Source organism: Argentina silus (assembly GCF_951799395.1).
Source record: "Argentina silus genome assembly, chromosome: 11".
Taxonomy (NCBI): Eukaryota; Metazoa; Chordata; class Actinopteri; order Argentiniformes; family Argentinidae; genus Argentina; species Argentina silus.
In genome coordinates this window covers 10,171,459-10,193,167 of record NC_139665.1, presented here as the reverse complement: position 1 = coordinate 10,193,167, position 21,709 = coordinate 10,171,459, and the positions used below count along the sequence as shown (strand labels likewise).

Here is a 21,709-nt window from a genome sequence, read left to right as displayed (position 1 = left end):
GTGTGGGGGGGGGGGAGGGGGGGGAGCTCCCGTACTGTACCGTCACTATGGCATCCCAGGCACTGCCCCACAGGGAGCACTTGAACCCCTGACCCTCCCTCAGCAGTCGTTTCAGGCTGACGGGGGTGCGTGACATCGCCCGGGCCTAGAGACACCGCCCCGCCAGGCTGGGAATGCAGCAGCACCGTGGGTGTATGGAGAGGAGGAAGGGGAGGGGCGTGGGTAGGGGGGGCCGGGGGTAGAGGGAAGAGTAGGTCCATTGATTTAGGTCTGGGGAGGTTAGGGAGCTTCATCATTAAGTCTCCAGTCCCTTCCATTAACAAAGAGCACCCCGCTAGCTAGCTAGCATCAGCTCATAAACCCTTCACACAAAGTAACCCTGAGCCGACTCTCTGTGAGGTGGAAAGTAACGAGGTGGAATAGGAGGGGGATTATGGACAGCCGCACCTTGGGTCTTTTAAAAATGTCCAGATCCGTATAGCGACATATTCAGCTATTAAATCAACCTTGGGTACATCATGATGACTGTGTTTATAAACTGCCTCAACTGACTTGCGAGCTTTCAGATTTGATTAACCGTTTTATAATGCCAAGTGAATTTTCATTAAGACCTATTAAATTCAAGGCGTTCATCAAAGTCTTGTGAACATATGGAGTAAACAGCCTGAAGGATATATTTTGAACATTCAGCGAAGTGTGTGTGCGTGTGTGTGTGTGTGTGCATGTGTTATTTGAGAACATTTGTACAGCAGGTGCCCTGAAAGCTTGAATGACATGCTTATGCACTCAGGACCAATTTAGACCACTTTAGGTAAATGCGGTATGAAAGCAGCCCTAAAGCAGAATATCTATTTAGCTTCCATCCAACTAACAATCCATCTGGTTTCCACAGTGCATACCAAGCCCAACAAGCCCAAGCCATCAGACACTGCCCAAGCCATCAGACACAGCCCAAGCCATCAGACACAGTTCCAGTACGGCTCAGTGGAGAGACTTGAGGTGAGTTGAGAAAGGTAGTGACGCAACTGGTCCATTAACTGGTCAATCTGATCTGCCAAGAGCATTACCTCCTAACCCCTCAACGATGACCCCAACTAATAGTCTCCTTCCCCAGGAACACGGCATTGACAAAAGAACAGATAATTAACAGTGGCTACTTTGTGAGCACCGCTTCAAAAATAAGTAAACCTGACTTGACAAATAATTAATGTTTGACCACTTTCATTTTGGATTTCAATTACGGAGTGCATTAATATATTATACACAGCAGGCTTTGCCTCAGGAGCTCACGTCAGGGTAATTACAGTGTGTGAATGTGTGCGTGTGTGTGTGTGCGCGTGCGTGTGCGCATCACTAATGTTCTTCCTGCCTTCTTGATCGGAATCCTCGTTAGGGTTGCTTGGTAACAGCTGGCCCCCTACCCCATCCCAACTGCCCCTCACTATCCTAACCCTCAACCCCCCGTCCCCCACCTGCCCCCCCTCCGAACCAAACGTGTCCCCATGGTCTCATATGACATCTGTGTGTCGGGGTCCAGTGTTGGAATGCTGCTGCCACTCTGCAGGTGCTCCCGCTGGCTTTTTCTCCATTTTGTGACTGCTGGGACTGCCATGGTGGGGGTGGGGGGGGTCAGATGTCAAGGGTCAAGGATTAAGGAGTCAAAGGGAGCTGATGCAGCTGGGTTACATCAGCACTATATATGGTTGGTGTCTCCCAGATGCTACACTCAGGTTCTTTATGGTTTAATCAACGTGAGAGAATGATGCCCAGCTGTACTGCAATAGGTGTGTGTATGTATGTGTGTGTGTGTGTGTGTGTGTGTAAGGGGGTGAGCTCTAAAACTGTCACAGCTCTCATAAAAAAAATCCTATAATTTAAATGGTTCCAATTTAAATGGTTCCACTGAAATGTTTCTTTCATCAGAACTTAAAAAATAATATCAGGAAGTATGACTGGTCCTTTAAAAATGTCCAGAACCATCCTTTGTGTTCAGGTGCACAGCCTCGGTAAGCAGTGCATTTCATTTAGCCAGCTCAAGGCCATCTAAAAGTTACCTTTATAAGCTCAACTCTGCCATACCGAGCCCGAGGGGCCTCTCTCACTGTACACAAAGCTAAAGAAGTCAGTTGAGACTCGTTCCCTTAATCCATTAAGAAGCCACAGTTTGCTATTATGGCAATACAAAGACCAAATACCCCAGCAGAAGCTGAGGGCTTTCATCAGCGTTGGAACTATTCAAGCATGACGAAGCGTTCGTCATCTCCAGTTACACAGTCAATCACTTTCCAGAACCACTAATTAGCACATTCATATAGCCAGGCTCATGATTGCCTTCCTCTGTAGAATAGAGGTGCAGCTGACCATCCCTCGGTTGGAAAGCAGCAGACCGAGTCGGCTTCTGTGAGGGCAGTTATATTCAATTTTGTGAAGTGTTAAAAGCTGGGCCAATGCAGGAGTCACAAGAGACGAGCAATTCCATTACATCATAGCAATGCATTTCATAGGCTTAGGCAGTCATTTAGCCCGGCCCTCTTGACCTCTGTTAGCTGTAGCAGGGCTCAACGTTGAGGATAGACAAGCTCCAATAACACAGGGCAACAGCCAGCGGTGCCTCCTGCCAAAGGGGAGCTCCAGCCTCCCGGACACACAAAAGAACCTCTATCCCGCACTGCACTTTTCAAAGACTCATTTCAGCCCGGATTTACCCACAGAAACACACGTTAATATAGACAACCAAAGAGGACTTGTGTGGGGTCACCATGGTAGCGAATGAAATCAAAACAAAAACCTGGTAGGTTGAGGGGAGAGAAGTTTTTTTTTTTTTTTTTTTTTTTTTTTTTAAGATTTAAAGGGACAATGTACCAACTTATACGGGCTCTGGAATGGTGTGATCAGCATTCGCGACTTCACTAGTTAGATAACAGGACCAGCTACTCTTGACTCAAACCATAGTGCTTCAACTTAGTTGGGTTACAATCTTCTGGGTGCACTGTAAGAGGGCCTTTCCAGTCATACGAAGAACATTTTATGGAAAAATACTGCAAGGCAGGATGACCAGGATGATTTCGGACGCCTTCATACGGTTTTACTTAAGTAAAAGTAAAACTACACCCACTAGGACTTGAATCAGTGGTGGTTTAGATAACATTTGACTACAAAGACTAGATAAATCAGTAATTTACTTGTAAAACAATAAAAGAAAAACTTCTGAGGAAAACCATAGCTACTTCAAAGAGAATTGTTCTGGGCCCCACTTGCCAAATTCACAGCGACTCATTAACTATTTAAAAAGACACTATAATTAGATATAAAGCAAGACTGTCGACTCAGGTAGTTTAAGCGAGGTATCCAAGCAATCTGAGATAGTCGAGAGTTTACGTAACCCTGCAAGTGTGGCCTAAGATTCATCAATTGCATTTGTCAACTCATTCAAGTTGAGACTCAGGGTTTTCGTGTCTGCAAGCTTAGAAAACTCTTTGCGGCAAACACACTTTTAGAAATCAAAGCTCTTTCAGAGGAGTTTGAAACAACGTGCCCAAACCACACAACTAACAATCTCTCTCATTTGTCATTCGCAGCTGCCAGCAAATCTATAATTTTGTCTGCCTAAAAGAGGACTCTCCTATAAAAAAAACTGGTATAATCAAAGTGTTGCAATTAAAGCTTGCCTTTCCCTCCCTGCCATTTTGCAAACTGAGCGCGCAATACCGTACTGCTAGATGACACTCTTTGAGCTACCTATACCACAAAAACCTGTGATGATGGATATAGAAGTGTCCACCCCCTGATTTCTGTGCCACTTGACACCAAGTAAACAAACATGTTGTTTTGAGAGGAAAGTAAAGCAGAGCGACCGTCTGAGCTTTGTTGATAAAACAGCTGTGCATCTGGAGGTGGGTGGTACACACACGTATACACACACACACAGACAAACATACTCCCACACACACACACGCGCGTGCACACACACAGTGTATGTGCACATACCCACACAAACACCGCTCCATGTCTAAAGCTGCCAAAAGCCACAGGCCGGGCACAAGACGACGGCAGGCGGTTTGTTTGAGCAGCCTCACAATCCTCTCTCTGTGACTGACTGCCCCCACACCCCTCTAGTCTATGAAGTGCTCCTTTGACTGAGTGGATTGGGGTAGGGGGAGGGGGGGTGGGGGGGCAATTTTAAGTCATGCACACAATGTAAAGTTGGGCATCACTGGGTAGGTATGAGTGGTTTATCAAGACTAAAGATGAATAGTAAGGTTAAGAGAAAACAATCCAAAAGTTAATTTGCTCAACGAACTAGGTCACTTTCAGACTGCCCTTGTATTGTTGAGACACGGAAGGCCAGAGAACCCATCAAAAGTACTCTGACAAACTGGGTCAGTGTTAACTGGGTTCAAATTATGCTGGCCAAATTACAGAATGCGCCCATGCCCAAAAACATCACCGGCAACAGCGAGCAAGATTGATACTGTTCTCTTTTTCAAATCACTAGTGATAAATTCTTTTTGATGTACCTTTTATGATCTCACTTCCTAAAAAAAAACACCGCCAAGGTATTTACCATTCATTCTTCAAACTCTGGATGGCGTCCAAAAAAGACTGAGGAGGAGAGATTCGCGTCTGGGAGCTGTGGGTGGAGAACTCCAGAAGGTATAGTGGAATCAAATTAAGGTTATTAATCATGGTTTCCAAAAGAATATTACATTCTTTCCTAATTCATGAAGAGAGGCTTGCTGCCAAGAATGAGATTTAGAACCTTAAAAGGTATTAAAAGTTCTCCAGAGTTAAAAGTTGATTAGGCTGGGGATGATATTTAAAATAACTGCCATAGTGATGATAAACAATTGCTGGGGTGACATTTGTAATGGTCTCATTAGCCCTCGCTTCTGCTCCACAACACAATTTTTTAGCATAAAAAGATATTCAGTACATTCAAATTACAAAAACAGCTCAAAGACACATCTTTGCGCTTCAGTTCTCAGTGTGTTGTGGGCTCAAGATCTAACAAAAGATGTACTCGACCACAGGACATATTTCATCCTCTGCAGAAAAATAAGCCTGGTTTGAAACATCAAGGTCAGATTTCAAGGCCTCCTCTGGAGCAGAGAGACAAGAGATATCCACCAACAATTCATTTTTCTCTCTCTTCTTCTTCTTCTTTCGGAGTAGGGCTGTAAATGGGGCTGTGTGTAAAATACAGCCTAGCTCTCGTTAGGCCCAGCCTCCACCGACGAGCACAGCTTGCATGTGTCATAATCCACTGCAGCTGCCGCCTTTGGCAGGAGACACCACTGCAGGAGCCCGGGCAAAACCCAAAAAAAGTTTTTAGGAGGAAAAACGAAGTCCTCACAGCCCTGCTGAGCTTGCAGAAAGATGCCTTTGGAATGGTCACAAAGCTCGTTTCCATGTGAGGCTTGGCGTGAAAGCCAGACGAGGGACATAAATGTCTTCTCTCCTTGCTAACTGCATCCCACCGCTCGTATCTCACATAAATGCCATTTCCTGCAGCCATTTTGCTTTTGGGAAAGCGTGCATTGTTTATGAAATGAGGCTTGGGGATGCTTTATTGGCTCCTTTTGCGTCAAGACATCATCTACCATCCTAACGTCTTGCATAACACCTAGATTACCAAATGTGGTGTGTGTGTGTGTCTGTGTGTATGTGGACAGGCTTATTATGTTGCTGGACTACCAATAATGTCACAATAATAATAATAATTAGCATGGCGGTTATGTCTGCTGTTCTGGGAACAATGCAAGCGGACGGAGAGTCCACTCTGTGCTTTGTCTGTAACAGGGCACCAATATAAGCTTTCCAGTTTCCTTGTAAAAATCCTCTGTTTGCAATAACCAGACTCTGACACTATCCCACATAGCTCTGTTGCAAAACCCCATAGAAAGATCCACAATTACAACCACTCAAGAGGAATGTACCGTCTGAGGAAGCCTACCCTTTCGCTCCAGACTGCAGTCAAAGTTAATGCACAGTCACGATAAAACATACGTTTTCATTGCCTAATGTTCGCTAAGAGACCATTACAATAGCAAAAACGGAGGACAGCCTGGAGTACATTTAGAATGATAGGCCCTACTGTCTGGAAAAGTCTTTAAAGGACTTGGAAAACTGAACAGAATCAGGAAGGGACAAGATGGCAGAGGGCTATCATGGAGGATGGAGAAGGATGCGCTAGGCTAGCCATGCTGGTCTGTGTAGTGAGTCACACCACTGGAGGACCAGAGACCACAGCTCAGACAGAGCAGCTCTTTCATCTCAGCAGGGGTGAATTGAACTGAAGCCATGTCAATGATCTGGTCTGGGCCTCAGAACTTGGAGTAGTAGCCTGGCTTCTCTCCACTCACAACAGCCATCTGTGTGTGTGTGTGTGTGTGTGTGTGTGTGTGTGTGTGTGTGTGTGTGTGTGTGTGTGTGTGTGTGTGTGTGTGTGTGTGTGTGTGTGGCTCTCTCTCTCTCTGCAGAGTCTGCCCTCAGTGTCTGTTACCCTTATCAAGGAGATGACTAGTGCTCTCAAATGGGCTACATGGGGGACATTCAGAGGAGAAACAATGGCTGCTGAACACACACAGTAGGACTGAAACAGTTGTATGGGTCACTTGTCATTGGACAGCTGAATGGTTCAGTAATGCTTTATTAAACAGTCCGCTGGTAACCTGGTAGTTACTGTACCTATAAAAAACATAGTAACAGGGAATGACGTAATTATTATCCAGGAATTACGGTTGCTCTGGGATTCACTAAAACAAATAGGCCTATTGAAAGTACCAATAGTTACCAGCTAATTAAGTTCATTGTTAATACCAGGTCAACACCAATGGTTTGGTTCATGTTACCTTTTTTCCCCTCTGCGCTGGTATGGAAGATTTATTGACTACATGGAGACCTACATCAATATGGTCCACAGATGCTCAGCTGAAAGAGCTCAACGTTTTATGTGGGAAGCTTGAGAATTCCTCATCCCGTTCCTTGCATTCACAATCCCGTCCTCGGATTTGCACCTCCACCAGCCTTCACTGATGGACACCCATGTCTCTCACAACACAATAACTGCTGACAGCAATGTTTGTTATCCAATCTAAAATCCCAGAACCTTTGTTGGCACAGAAATGTTCTGGTAGGTTCTCCCAGGACAACTATTAATGAATTCTACAATGTGTGGAAACAATCACTATGAAAAAAAAAAGAAGAAAAAAAAAAAAGAGAGAAAAAAAAGCTGTTTTACTTATAATTAATCTTTCAATCAGAGTACAATTCACAATCAAGATTACATTTTGATTCTGTTTGGAACGCCTCATTTGCAAATGAGACAATTAGCAAAAAGGTCTAATACGTAAATTGGGATGACAACAGAAGCCACTTGAAAAGCATGCAGACACACACAGCTGGCAGACATATTGACCCCCGTCATTAAAAAAGATGCTAGTGCGGATGAGCTGCCATTTAGAGTCTATTCAAGAGATATTGATCTTCTCTTCCAGGGAATTATAAATAATAAACTGCCGCAGCCGCTGTCGTAAATTACAACAACAACAACGACTGGTGCTATTTATGATATGAATATACTGACGTCATATTGAGCAAATACTGTTGTAGTCTTCTTTTCCACTTGATTCATCTGCTGATCGTTCCTTTCCCAGCTTCACTGAGGACAGCTAAAGGTATGCACACCACCAGAACACATCATAACCAAATGCATTGACCATCCATTCAAAGTGCTATGCTAGGCTAGTGTGGCATATATTAGTGTGGATATGAAACAAGACACAGAGCAGCTCCTACATGCTCAGCATCTCCATCCCTGGCCATAGGACACCATCAGTACCCTCCTGAACCCATCCCTGGCCATAGGACACCATCAGTACCCTCCTGAACCCATCCCTGGCCATAGGACACCATCAGTACCCTCCTGAACACGACCCTGGCCAATAGGACATAATCAGCAGGCCTATACTAATGAGGATGTTTTCATTAGGGAAGCACATGAATCAAACTCTCTGTAAAGCGTGCAATTATCCAACTCTCAGTAGAGGGAGGTCATTAGGACTTTATGAGCAATTGGAGGCCATAAATAAATGATCAGTAAACAGCGTGATAAATGGGAGAGACAGCAGGTAAGGGAGGGCTGCACGAAATAAATGCCAGCATGACGCAGGACAATGTGAGCCGGTGGAGATTGAGAAGACTCTTCCAACCAACCACCAAGGGTCACTTGAGCGGTAAAAAATAATTTACATTTGACACAGTGAGAGTGTTTCACCAGTAGGTTTTTTTTTTTAATTAAAGTTTTATCAAATTGTATTATAGCTTTACAAATGCATTGCCTGGAGTGATTAATGCATGCATGAAACAATGAAAGGACTACACAACTGTTGCATTGTGTAACCAAGAACATTGTAGAGGAAAAATTAAAACTAACCACGAACAACTAAAATAAACCCACCGTCACGTAGGACTACATATTGTATATACTAGCAGTACTATCAACACAAAGGCAAAGAACAAAGGTCTGAGCAGTTTAACCTTAGGTACACCAAAGAATGTCTGTTGTTTTAAAGTCAGCCCCTGCTGTAGTCCGGATGGGGGTGGGTGGGTGGGCTGGGTGGGCTTGTGGGGGGTGGTCAATGTTTACACATTTCAGCAAGTTATTTGCATTGTCCACAGAGAGACAATCAGCACACAGTTCTCTCCCAGCAGGATTACCCAGATAAGGTGGAACCTAAATGGATTTTACACTCCTCCGAAAGGCAGTTACAAAAATGTTAAGGAGCTATGATGCGGGGAGGGCACTGAATGAGCAATGTGGAAGAGTTCTACTCCAGCATGGGGGTGAAGATTGAGTTTAAGTTGTTTCAATCTAAAACAAAAAAAAGGATCCATTACGCCGGTCCCCAGAGGCAAATAGAACCAAACGAAGAAAATGAAAAGGATTAAAACTATTTAAGCAAAAGGCTGCAACTCCCCAACTTTGATAAAGACTCGTTTTGGCTGCGGTCCTATACTCGCAAAGGCTAGAGACCTCAGAGAAATGTGTTTTGAATAAACAGATATTTTCAGAAAGGGGGGACCCATCAATTAGTAATTTGAGACTCTCTCTCTGCCCGCGTGTAGGGTCCCAGTCCAATTCTCTGGAATCAATCAGAGCTCCCAAAGGAACTCCCCCGCTCCCCTTAATCTCCTGGTTTTATTGCTTTCCAGACAGAGCCGGCCCGCTCCACCCTACCCCCATCTCTCTCTTTTGTACTGATCTCCAGCAAAGCCTAGGAGGGGCTTTTTTTTTCCACTTCCCTTCCCTTCCACGGCTGCAGTGCAGAGCGGTTTTCATGCAGGAGAGGCTCTTTCATCAGCCTCCTCATGCAAGACAGCCCAACAGCCAGCAGAGATGAGGCCTGGGCTGTCACTCCACCAACCAACCAAGGCCTCTGTTCACTTCACATACATTCTTTCAACTGGCCTGAAAAACAAGCTTTTTTTTAAGAAAGTTGGCCTGTGTTTTATTCTTACCATCACATTTTTACACGCTGCTGCAGTTTGCTCAACTGTTCAAGTGCTTATTATTTTCTGGTCCACACACACACACACACACACACACACACACACACACACAATGTTGGCAGAAGTATGCCGGCTTATAGCAGGCTATGAGGGGTGTGAATTTGCTATGATCAGGCATGTGATAAAGACATGTGTTGTGCACTCCAGCATGTGCTGTGTGCTTGATTTTCATTATAGCCCTGCAATTTGTCTCAGTCACTCAATCTCCTTGGAATGCTTACCACATAGCTGGTGGTACAGCAGGATGGGGAACACTTCACATCAAGTTGCCCCGATCCCTTAGCATGTTGCTACATATGACTTGTGGTAAGCTATATGAAGTTGTTTTACCGTTACCGTTCGGGTTACCCAAGTGGAATAAGGTCGGAAAGTATTAACACAAACTGCTCAACTCCCATTAAGCAATTATTAATTGTACAATGAAACCGTACGTTCATAAAATGTTATGAGAGTAATAACCATTAGGAAGTGCCAGCTGATATGGGAGCATATTAAAATGACCATAGGCTCAAAGTACGTTCATTACCGAATCCTGCAATACTTCACATTTAGCTGTTGACTGACCGCCTTGAGATATAGGGCTTGTTTGAGTTCAAGATTGAACCTGACTAGAATTGAGGCGAGGCTAGACGATTTTATCCCCATCATGCAACAGGTATTGAAAGGCATTGATCAGCCCTGGTTGGCAACTGCTCAAATACAGCCTCAACGAGTCCAGTCTCATACCCAAATATGCTGTAACCTATTATTGTCATGCGATAGTCTAGCAAATGGAGAATAGAATGTTTAACAATCATAAACCTTGTCACTTTTGGAGACAGGCGACGCCAGAAGTTACGACTGCGACCACGCAAGTGAGTAGGGACATTGGCTAACAGCAGAGGTACACCGGGATGCAGTGTGCACAATCCGTGAAGTACCTGTCAGTGCAGGAATTGTACATGCTACAGCAGAAACATGAGCAGTTCTGTGGAAGCAGAATAAATAGCCCTTCCAGCCTGTTTCTGCAAGGAACTTCAAATGCATCAATTCCTGACATTCACGTGATTTTATGTTTATGTTCTGAATATCTTTGAGTTCGGGTTTGTCCTTTACCATCAAATGTAACAGCTACAGCAGCCAGGCAATGTCTATGCTTTACACACGCGCTGGTGTAGCTGGTAACATTGAATACAATATAGTCTAACACTAGTCTGACAGACGTGGATTTCACACACTTGGTGCAGCAGGGCTGTAACAGTAAATATGTGGAGTGTTTACGGCTAAAGTCAACCTAGTTTGCCACTGCCAGCAAAATAATAAGCGTCTTTGACTGAATTAGCTGCAACTACCACTCTTGCATGGGATTGTAACTGTCCAGTGTCTCCAAAGATGAGGAGGTGTTTTAACGTTTTGTTTAGGCCAACTTTCTGTGGTTTGACAGCAAGCTAAGCTGTATGCTGTAGCAGTAGTTTGCTATTGCCAAACTTTAGCCTGCTATAATCTTCTCTTTTTTTGATGAAGGACAAATTGACAATGGAAAGACAAAGAGTTGTACACTAGATCACCAGGGGTCAAGGCAAACATACAGAGGAAAGACATCCATCAAGCTATCATCCTCTTTGCAATCATCGTTGTCATCAATGACCTAAGGAGATTTTACAAGAGTTATTTACGAGTTATTTGTAGTGCCGCCCCTACATTGCGCTCATCCAATTGGAGAAGTATATTACACGTACACGTCAATAAAAACGTACTTTTAGCCAATGGTCATTCCCATACGCGTCCGTATATGTAGCCACCGCCTAACAGTTATTACACAGGTATTGGTGCACCTTAAGGTAACGTGTGGCCCCAAGAAGCATGGTGTCAAGTCATTTTTACCTCTGTTTACAGTATTTGATCAACATTCCAAAGAACACAGAAAGGCGCTAAAAAGTTAAACCCGAAAGAAATTAGACCCGACCACCGATCCAACATTCATTTCAAAAGGCTGAGATACAATTGCTAATTGATTTCAGTAGCCTACTCTACATTCTAAACAACTAACCTAAAAAAAACAATTGTACAGTTTATCCATCAGCTAAACGTGTATTGACGCCCAGGTAATGAGATGTCTTACGGACTGATGATGCGAGCTTATTGCTTGACAGTAAGCCCAAATGAGAGTCATTAGTTTGTGGTTTTATAGACCCGAGTTCTTGCCACTCGTCGTAATTACGTGACTGTAATGGAAGCCTACAAAGAAAATTGCAAGAAACCTGTGCCAATCACACAAATGCTGTTTCGCTTTGCAAATAAATGTTTCCACTGATTACACGAGAACATACTCAAAACTGTACATGCTTCAAAACAATCACAAATAACTGGATAACAGAAAGGAAAAGCTATAACGTGACTGTAATAACATGTTTCAAAACCTCAAAGCTGACAAATGACTGACCTTGTAGACAACAAAGGTAAAACCCTCTGATATAATTGACAATATAATTTAATTTATTGAGTAATAACTCGCGACCTTTCAAGTTATTTAGTTAAAATAGTCTTAAATAGGACATTGTTTATGAACATCTGCCCTTAGTTGACTGAGATTCAGCTGACTAATTAGCCTGCAGATGCCGAGAAGCTACAAGTCATGCTCCACGTCTGTTGCTACCGCTAGTGCATTCCAGGACTTATAGCTCTCGCCGATGCCGAACGCGAAATACATTATAGCTAACTTTCAGCAGACGCGGAAAAAAAACATGCTACACTATCTATTAAACAATTTATCAAAGAAGCGCAATCATAACGGTTACCTTTGTCGGCATGTCTTGCCACGGTGGTCGCAGGGTAGAGAAAGGTGAGACAGAGGAGAGAGAGGAGCAACCGTGCTCCCCGCTCGGCCATCACTTTTCAAAAATAAATGTTTGCAGGCTTCAAGAACCCCGGAGAAAATCCGTGTTTAAAATCCTCTGCCACCTCCTTCGATACACTCCCGAGACAAACGAAGAAGTTCACGGTATCACCTAGGAAATGTTAGGAACCATCCGAAACCAGCCACTTTTGAAACTGGCCGGATGAAACATGTAGCTGGCTTCGTGAGCTCGAAGTGTGGAGAAAGAGACCGCAGGTTAGAATGTTTTCTCAACTTGGTGGAGGGTTTGAAGGAAAACTGAAGTCAATCCATAGCCTCAGAGACACCGCAGCACTCGAAAACGGGGAAATCGACGGTCACGCACTAAGTCAAGCTTTTCCCAAATGCAATCAAATACGTAAAAACCAGAGAATGTAGGCAGTTGTAAAGATTTATCACGGTCCGACTGGTCGGAGAAAACGACACCGCAGCCAGCTACTGCTCGCGAACGGAACGTAATAGCAGCGTGGAAGGGCTGGAATTCTATGCGGGTCCCTGGAAAACAGGGTGTGGAGTACGAACACTGGATTGTGGCTACGTGAATTGGCAAAAACTAAAATATGGCGTGGGACCCAGATTAACATTTACAGAATGGTGTACCATCTGCAATTATGCATTTTACTGTATTCACTGCACAGCAATTACATACAGTTAATTAGCTATTACACAACAATGTATTTATATTCAGGTCATCTGAAGCCGGTTTTGTATGGAGATGTATCCCCCCCCTATTGTATTACACAAGGGGGTTTAGGATGTCCATATACTGTACTGGTTCTAGCCTACTGAACTAGAAACTAATGTAATCTTAAGACCTATTAATTACACATAATAATAGCCTATTGTGTTGTTCACATTGTGTTACTTGAATGTTTTGTTTAATAGGCATATACAGAATGAGATATTGTGGAATGCAACTGAACAAAATACAATGTAACAAATGCAAAATGAAAATTAATTTGTCTATTCACTTCCAATTATTTGATTGACCTTATGTTGTACCTCAGTGAGTGTAGTCATGCCAGAATATTGTATTCCGGCTGTATTTTCAAGTTTCTCATGAGTCCCCAAGGTAACGAATCACCATCTGTTGACACGTGTCACATGTGTTGTCCTCAGAAACCCAGAGTTTGTGCACATTGTAAATATTTGCAGAATGCTTCTTCCTGTTGATAAACAAGACAGTTCTAATATATTGTATACAGAAACAACACTGGCCAAGGCAGCAGCGTGTCTTTGTAACTATTTTATACTGACAGATTATTTCACGTTTTGGCTCGGAATCAGAATGTCAGATTAAGTTGCTTAAGTTTAAGATTAAGTTGCTTAAAATAATTGTGGGCTTTATTGTTAAGGACAGGAAGATACTAGTTGTGTTCAGAAAGTCCAACCATATTTGTTAAACAACAAGAGGACAGCAGGAAACTTGATTTTGAAATGGTTACATTTCCCTATATGTATCTGTTTATAAGAACTGCACAGGTGACAATTGGTAATAAACAGTATAGTCAGAGAAATAGTAGCTATACATTTATAGTGGGGTCCATGGTGGTAGTCAAACAAACATATATTGGATTGATTCCTTGCTCCATGGTAACCCATAAGGATTCAGGTTAATAGTGCCTGAAACAAGCCCAACAGTGGGTAATTTGATCACACATGCATTGAGGAGAACCTTAGAAATATAGAAGAGCTCCACCCAATGGTTTGTATGCTCTATAACATGTGCATAGAGATGCCAGCACTAGACCTACTCCCATTCTATTTGAAGATTTGCACTAGCCCATTTTGGAAGCAGAAATGAAACGCTATTTCATGAAATGTACTCCCCAAAACCTCTAAATGAAGTGCAAAATAGACACATATTTTGTATTTGAGTATTTGTCAATTGGTGTCAGCAGTACACAGTATGCATATGACACTGCATCATTAAAAATGGCCATTTGTTCTGTATGTGAAGTAGACATGAAAAGCCATTCAAGAAAAGTCCATGCCAAGACTTCTAAATGCACAGCAAATCTTGTATGAAAATATGGCATCAGGTTTCTTTGCTTTTAGTCCAGGTGTCTGTGACAGTATAATTACGACTACATTTAAATCCTAAGAATCATCAGTTCTGGATTTCAGCGAAGATACACTGCTAATGCTTGGCTGTAGGATAAGTCAGTGACCATCTGCCGAATCAACCTTGTGTAACTACTGGGAGGTGGTACGTACTGTTTGGTCTCATTTCAAGCTAGGCTTCTCCTGCCCTGTGAACCATACACTGGAATACCATGGTCCCCCACACACAAGAGGTAGAGAGAGATGGGAATGCTAGACCTGTCTCCAACGCTCAATTACCCTCAATATGATATCTATATTTATGACCTAAAGATAATGGCAGGTTTCATATGCTCAACGGAGAAACTACACCCAGATCTGGGATGGCTTACAATATCTCAATATCAAATGGAAGCTATAGCATTAATAACACTCATACTTTTAGTTGGATTGGTGTGTGTAAATATATATACTATGAATGCAACATTATTTTAAAAGGTTAGTTGACTGGCAACATGTTTTCTTTTGCAGCAACGACCTGGGGAAGAGTTGCAAGGTAGAGGAGAAGGGATGAATGAGCCAATTGAAAGCAGGGGATAATTAGCAGTGGATAACATGGCGAACTAAACTACAACAAATTTATCATGAGGGGAAGCAACAATGAAAGCACAGGATAGTAAAATCAGGGATTGACTATAGGAGATCCCCAAAACAGGATTATGTTCAGGCAAATCTTAAGTAGTTTAGACTTGGACACCCCTTTAATGCCATAGCGCTTGGCACACTTCCTGCTAGGTGGGACAACAGAGTTATCATCTAATTTTAGAAGTGTAATACAAGACCAATATTGCGGTGTTCGCACAATTTGATGATAGACACCTGTCCGAGTAGATCTATTTCGCGTGCGGAAGGATCAAAGCTTGTAGCCTAATGTGCGCCGTCTGTATCTATACAAGGGTTTCATGCCAAGTCATGTACAGTAGCTGCCTGAGTGCGCACCCTATAGCCTAGTTAATTATCATTCCGTGCGAACACATCCGATCAAGAAATGTTGAACATGTTTATTTGAATGAAGCTGCTCCACATAGCCAAATAAAGGTCACGCCCACAACATAAGCCTGGTTTACTTGGAATTTCGGATATCTTAACTTGGCATAACACAGTTGGTTCAACGAAGGACAGGAATGGTTATTCAGGTTTATATAGGAATTAATTCAAAAGGGACAGCTTGGATTTGTCGGCGCGTTGGTTTTATGTAAGACTATGATGAGTCGGCTTAATGCAAGTTTATGAACCCATTAAAGAAACAAAGATGTATTCAAAGAATATGAGTAGGTTGGGGAAATACATTGGTTGCTTGCCACGTGTCACACCTCGGTTAAAACAGTTTTTGTGTTTTCCGAGACGACGAGTTTGAGCTGTAGGCCTATCCTGTATGCGTATCAGAAACCTTATATCATATTTATAACCACCGCATTTCTTAACAGCGGAGATGTGTAGGAGTGCATTGCAAGAATTAGATTTCAGAGAATAACCGAGACGGATGTCGGAGTCCTTATGAACCGACGTTTATTGCGTGCAAAACAATGCCATTATATATATTCAGCTATGGATATACATACTATCTTTTTTTATCTATGTATGTATGTATGTATGTATGTATCTGTCTATCTATCTAGCTATCTATCTACATACACACACATATATATATATATATATATATATATATATATATATATATATATATATATATATATATATACATATACACACACACACACACACACACACACACACATACACACACACTGAATAATAGTCACAACGAATGAAAATATCACACAACCTAAAATAACAACGTGTGTTGCTCAAGATTGGAAATATTTAATAGCATATTGATATCCTCTATGAATACAGCATACAGCGCTTTTGATTTTCCTTGGCAAAACATGTAGTAGCACTCCTGTACATCTTGAATTAGGGGAACATATCCCTCCGCCATTACCTGAAAGTGGTTCGTAGCGAGTGACATCCGTCATCATCATTGCTGCACAGGTGCATCCAATTACACCTGAGTTAGACCCTGACATATTTTCATGGCAAGTGTTTTAGTCTTATACTATTCAAGACACACTGCCCTGGTAATAAACCAAGGAAGTTATAGCAACACACGTTTGTTGCAAGTGGCCCACAAAGCTTTTCTAAGGATTTTAGACAAGGGGCTGTGTCATCTCTGCTCTCAAGGCCACACCAGACAGTGTTTATTTCAAGGGGATCAAATGAATGAGAAAAACCTGAAATGTCATTATTTTGCACAACAGAGCCTCATTGATCTCTTAATAGCAAGCGTAGGTGTACTGGAATAGTCTCATGATGACGTGTTTTGACACAAGAAGCATCACTATGAGACTTTTCCAGGAAGTAAATCTGAGCTCACAACGAGGATATCTATGAGGTTTATATGCACAAGGTCAGTACATTCTGGAGCTATATCAATGGTGGGCTGATGAGAAATATACCAAAACATATTTTGGAGTAAAATTCTGCTTTAATCGCAACAATCCTCACCTGGTGCAGACATGGACAAAATGAATACAACTCAGCCATGTACCAAGATCTCGTCACAGAAATAGTGATTTGTTATGTAGCTGTTGGGTTTGAAGAGAGGAGCAAATAGCCTAGTTGAAAACATTTCAATAAGAATAAATGAAAGCACAACAATTCTGTCCACACTTCAATGCCTGAAAGCCATTTTTGTTCCAGTTTACTATAACCACCGTAAAGCTGCATGTTTCAATCAATTTGCTCATGAGGGTCAAGGATGGCTGTGCAGTACATCCAGCTCTTTGGGTTTGTTGCTTACAGCTCCAGAAGCATATTTTCCCCAGATTATACCTAATTCCATGGCTCAACTTTCCCTCTCATGTAAAGAGAACTTCGTCAGTTAAATGGAAGCATTGCATCTTACATTAACCTGGATTTTCCGATGTGAGAGGCCATGTAGGATTACAGCACTATAGGCACTGTAGATTAAAGCACTTTAGCAGTTGATCATGTACAACCTTTCTAACCCCTCTGAATCTTTTGAACCCATCTACAGTAAATGGAACAACCTTCCTTACTGCTTGTATTGACACACTGAGTGCCTTGATGCTTTCATGGTCGACATGGTCAGTCATAACAAAGGCACGTCTGTTTCATGTTTTTGAGAGTGAGAAAACAAAAGAGATTACATCAACATTATGCACTCAATACATACAGATAATTGCTATAAAACACTTTTTTTTAATTCCAATTTCAATACCTCTCTCACCTGATCCGGTGGCAATTGTGTAAATAAGTATTTTGCCAGTGAGGATTACATATATTGGCACTGGGATTAATGTGATCCCAGTGTGAACCAGATCCTATTATTCTGAGACAGATTAAGTGGTGTTGGGGATTAGGACATCGTGAATCAGACGGACATTGTCTTTTGCCTGACGTGGCTGTTAGTGCCTCCTGAAAAGTGAACACTATGAGAAGTGAAGCATTACCTCACTCACTGACCAGTCAACACATGAGTGCTGTTTATAGACTCATACATATGTATAATACACATTGGGGACCAGATTGCATTGGGGAGATGACAAGATGTAGTTGAAGTCATGCAGATATCAGGCAATATACAGAGGTTGAAAAGAAGTGTGATTCACCCTTGTATTTGTGTACAGTAAGTGATCATCAGTTCTTATGCTGTCTCAAATGTGGTATGATGTTGTTCTAACCAGCATCAAATGTTAGAGCTAAACTGAGATTAGAACGTATTAGAAATAATCGAAGAAATATGTTGTTTTATTGGCCATACTGATGACAATATAGTAATAACAGTGGATTTATTGCAGTATTACAGTATTTCAGTTGAGTAGTACTCTTTTTTGCCTTCCAGGTATTGGCGCCCTCCTATAGAGTGGTGGTGGGTTGTGTGTGCTGAACTTATATTAACATGTCCACTCTCTGTGTGTGTCTGTGTTTGTGTGACTTACTGTATGCTTGGCCATGTAAAACAAACAGCTGCTGTGGACCTGTCCTCCACCTGGGCGTAAAGATGGCAGCATTTCGCCTCACAGAGCAATCTCATCTGCCAGTGCACAGTACTTACTTCAGCAGGAACATCAGTACACTGAGACGCCCCATGATACAGTACATGTGCTGCTTACATGGGCACATTTTCAGACCTGGCACACCTCACCTCACACAAGTCAGCAATTTCAGCAGGAACACGAACACACACACACACACACACACACACACACACACACACACACACACACACACACACACACACACACACACACACACACACACACACACACACACACACACACACACACACACACACACTTTCTCTTTTGCTGGTAATCATTATTCTAATTAGCCCTCCTTTGATGTTCACCAGTCCATATCGAACACTGTGCTACTCAAATAACTCTGGATACAGTCTGGACTTCTATACAATATGGCCTCTGGAACCTCCTAAAGGGGAATGGAGAACTCCATGGAAGGGTATGAGACAGACTTAAATTAACCAATAGACACTAGCCCTAGACACTTCGATCTAAGAGGACTGGATATATATGAGAGGGCAAGGTGGAGCTATTACTATGCAGCTAAAAACCTATCCAACCCTCTCAGATCTATAAGTGTCTAGGGGGTAGGGGGTAGGCGGTAGGGATTTATTTGGGATTCAGTGAGACTTCTTAACCAATGTGGCCTTACAAATTGGAGTCAATTTCCAACTATTTGGCATTCAGTTAATTAATTGAAAATGTAATGTTACTGACCACGACTCAGAGTACCCAGCTCTAGATTGGACATTGGGGGGCTGCTCTACATGTTAGGAGGCCTGGGGCTTTTGCACACCATCTGATGCATTTTTAATGCCTGTTGTACAAACTGTTCATCATGATACAGTGAAAACAACATGCTTCCAATGGGAGCCTATATGTACGTCATAGGCATACTGTACAAATTAATAAATGCCCATGAAACTCAGAAATCAAAAGCTTTGATCTCAAACTTTGATATTTTAAAAGAAACATGATGTTTGTTTTATTCAAATTGTGTTCTTGTGTCCAGAAAACATTCTTGATGTAAATAGGAATTCAGTGTGAGGTGAGGATATAGGTGGTCCCCATTTCTTTGTGAATATTTTTTGTTGCATATGAATAAGACCGGTGCAGGAGAACAGCCTGAGAGGGCGTGAGAAGATGAAAGACTTTCTCTCACCTGCTCTTAGGCTACGGTGTGAAAGGGCTGAGTGACCGGCAAGGACAGGTCCAACAGCAGACTGAAATGTCAATGCCTTAAAATAAATACAATTCAGCCTCATTAAAACGTTTCTTGGCTGCCTCAATCCCTTCAACCACTAAAGTGGAGAATTACATTTGTTCTGTATGTGGGTATTTCACTGGCAGAAGGAAAGTATTTAATCTTGGACTCATTTACTGAAGATAGCCACTCCCTACGCTTCAAAGACTGCAGTTACATCTCCGCTCTGCAATTCTTGAAGGGAAAAAAGGCATTTACAGTGGAATATTAGGGTGAGAGGAGGCGTAATTTGTCAAAATGACATTTCAAAGAGTTTGAGTGCAGAGGATAATGCAGTCTTAAGAGTGTGTTCGGCCCTGCTTAGCCTCCCCTCCCTCCGTTGAGCTGTGTCTCGTGAGGCAGACTTGCCTTAACATCCCAGCAGGAGGCTAGCTCTCGGAGACGCTAGGCTAACAAACCAAGCAGGGTAAACACAGGCTTCAAAACGAATACTGGATGCTGTGTACATCCCTCTGCACTGTGTACATCTCTCTGCACTGGGCCTCTTTGAATTAGTAGCCTCTGAAATATGTTGACAGAGACCAGCTGTGCAGCCCTTGGAATTTATTTCTGTAATAAGCAAATATTAGGAGTTTTTTTTTGTCGGGGCCAGTGTTGATACAACCATATCTGCAATTCAGTGAGTGCAGTATCATCAAAGCATAGAGCAAAATCTGTGAAGTTCATAACACAAGGAAATAAAACAGAAATTGACAAGTCATTCGTGAGAGTTAAATAATAGTACAGAATAGCATCACAATTTTAAAAACTCACGCTGACACACATTCTTTGTCTTCTGTCCAGATGAGGCGATTATGTTTTTTCGATGCTGTGCTGAATGAATGGCTTTCTATAAGTTGTAATGAGTACTGAGATGAGGTGGAGTCCCTGAAGGGGCTGTCTCTGCAAACACATGCGGCCCTCCAACACTAACAGTTCAAGATGTACGACCATACACTCCCTTCCTCCGGTCCCCAAGCCTCAACCCCCCAGCCCCCCAGCCCCAGCTCTTGTGGTTAAGGGCTTTCTTCCTGCCAGAAGAGGGTGGCTGTTGTTGTTGGAATCACTGCGACCACTTAAAGGGGCGCTTTCAATCAAGAGTGACTGCATTTCCTTAAAGGGGCTTGGGGACAAAGAGTGAATACAGAATGAGTACTAATGCCTATTTTTACACACTTGATACGACCCCAGCCTCAAAAAACAAATCTAGAAGTCCAACTGACAACCATTTCACTCAGACAAATACAATACTGTTTCCCTAAGTGGTTCATTTTGATAAAAGGTAGTCAATTCACAACCACGTCCCCCTCCCATATACCTCATTCTGAGGCTAAGCAGGTTTTTCTGGGCCACATGGGTGGACTGTAATGTTTTATCCATGATGGATGATCATACTCCTCCACCGGGGACTTGGACAGCGGGCTCCGCACAATGAAACCAGTCCGAGCCACAGCAGAGCTGCCTGACAACGATCGGGAGACTGCCATATTGCAATTATGGAAGAGGGGGGAGAGGGTGGAGAGAGAGGGAAAGAGAGAAAGAGACAGAGTGTATGTGTGTGAGAGAGAAAGAGAGAGAGGGGATGGAAGAGAGAGAAAGAGAAAGAGAGAGGGAGAAAGACAAGAAAGAAATACTGAAAGCTCCAACAGGGAAGCAAAATACCTCAATCTGTTCTGGCGGAACAGACTGAAACAATTACAGTGATGGGGATTATTAATTTTGTTACTGTGCTGCATCTGTCTTATCATGACCAGAGCTACAGTCCCTCTCGGGTAGTTTGAATTGTATTGTCTTTTATTTTATTTATGACCATTCATCTCTGTAGCAGGTCAAGAGGCCAATGGCCATCCAGTACGCCCATGTGTCTATTTA

The 21,709-nt window shown here is 42.6% G+C and overlaps 1 protein-coding gene across 1 annotated transcript in view; it reads right to left on the bottom strand.

Moving 5' to 3' along the window:
* The window catches only part of neo1a (neogenin 1a), a 133,746-nt gene extending 121,105 nt beyond the window's left edge, over nucleotides 1-12,641 (bottom strand). The window contains exon 1 of the mRNA XM_083680381.1: nucleotides 12,348-12,641. Coding sequence (XP_083536507.1) covers nucleotides 12,348-12,438 — 91 coding nt within the window. The 5' untranslated portion in view covers nucleotides 12,439-12,641. The remainder of the gene's footprint in view (nucleotides 1-12,347) is intronic.
* Nucleotides 12,642-21,709: the final 9,068 nt, after the last annotated feature.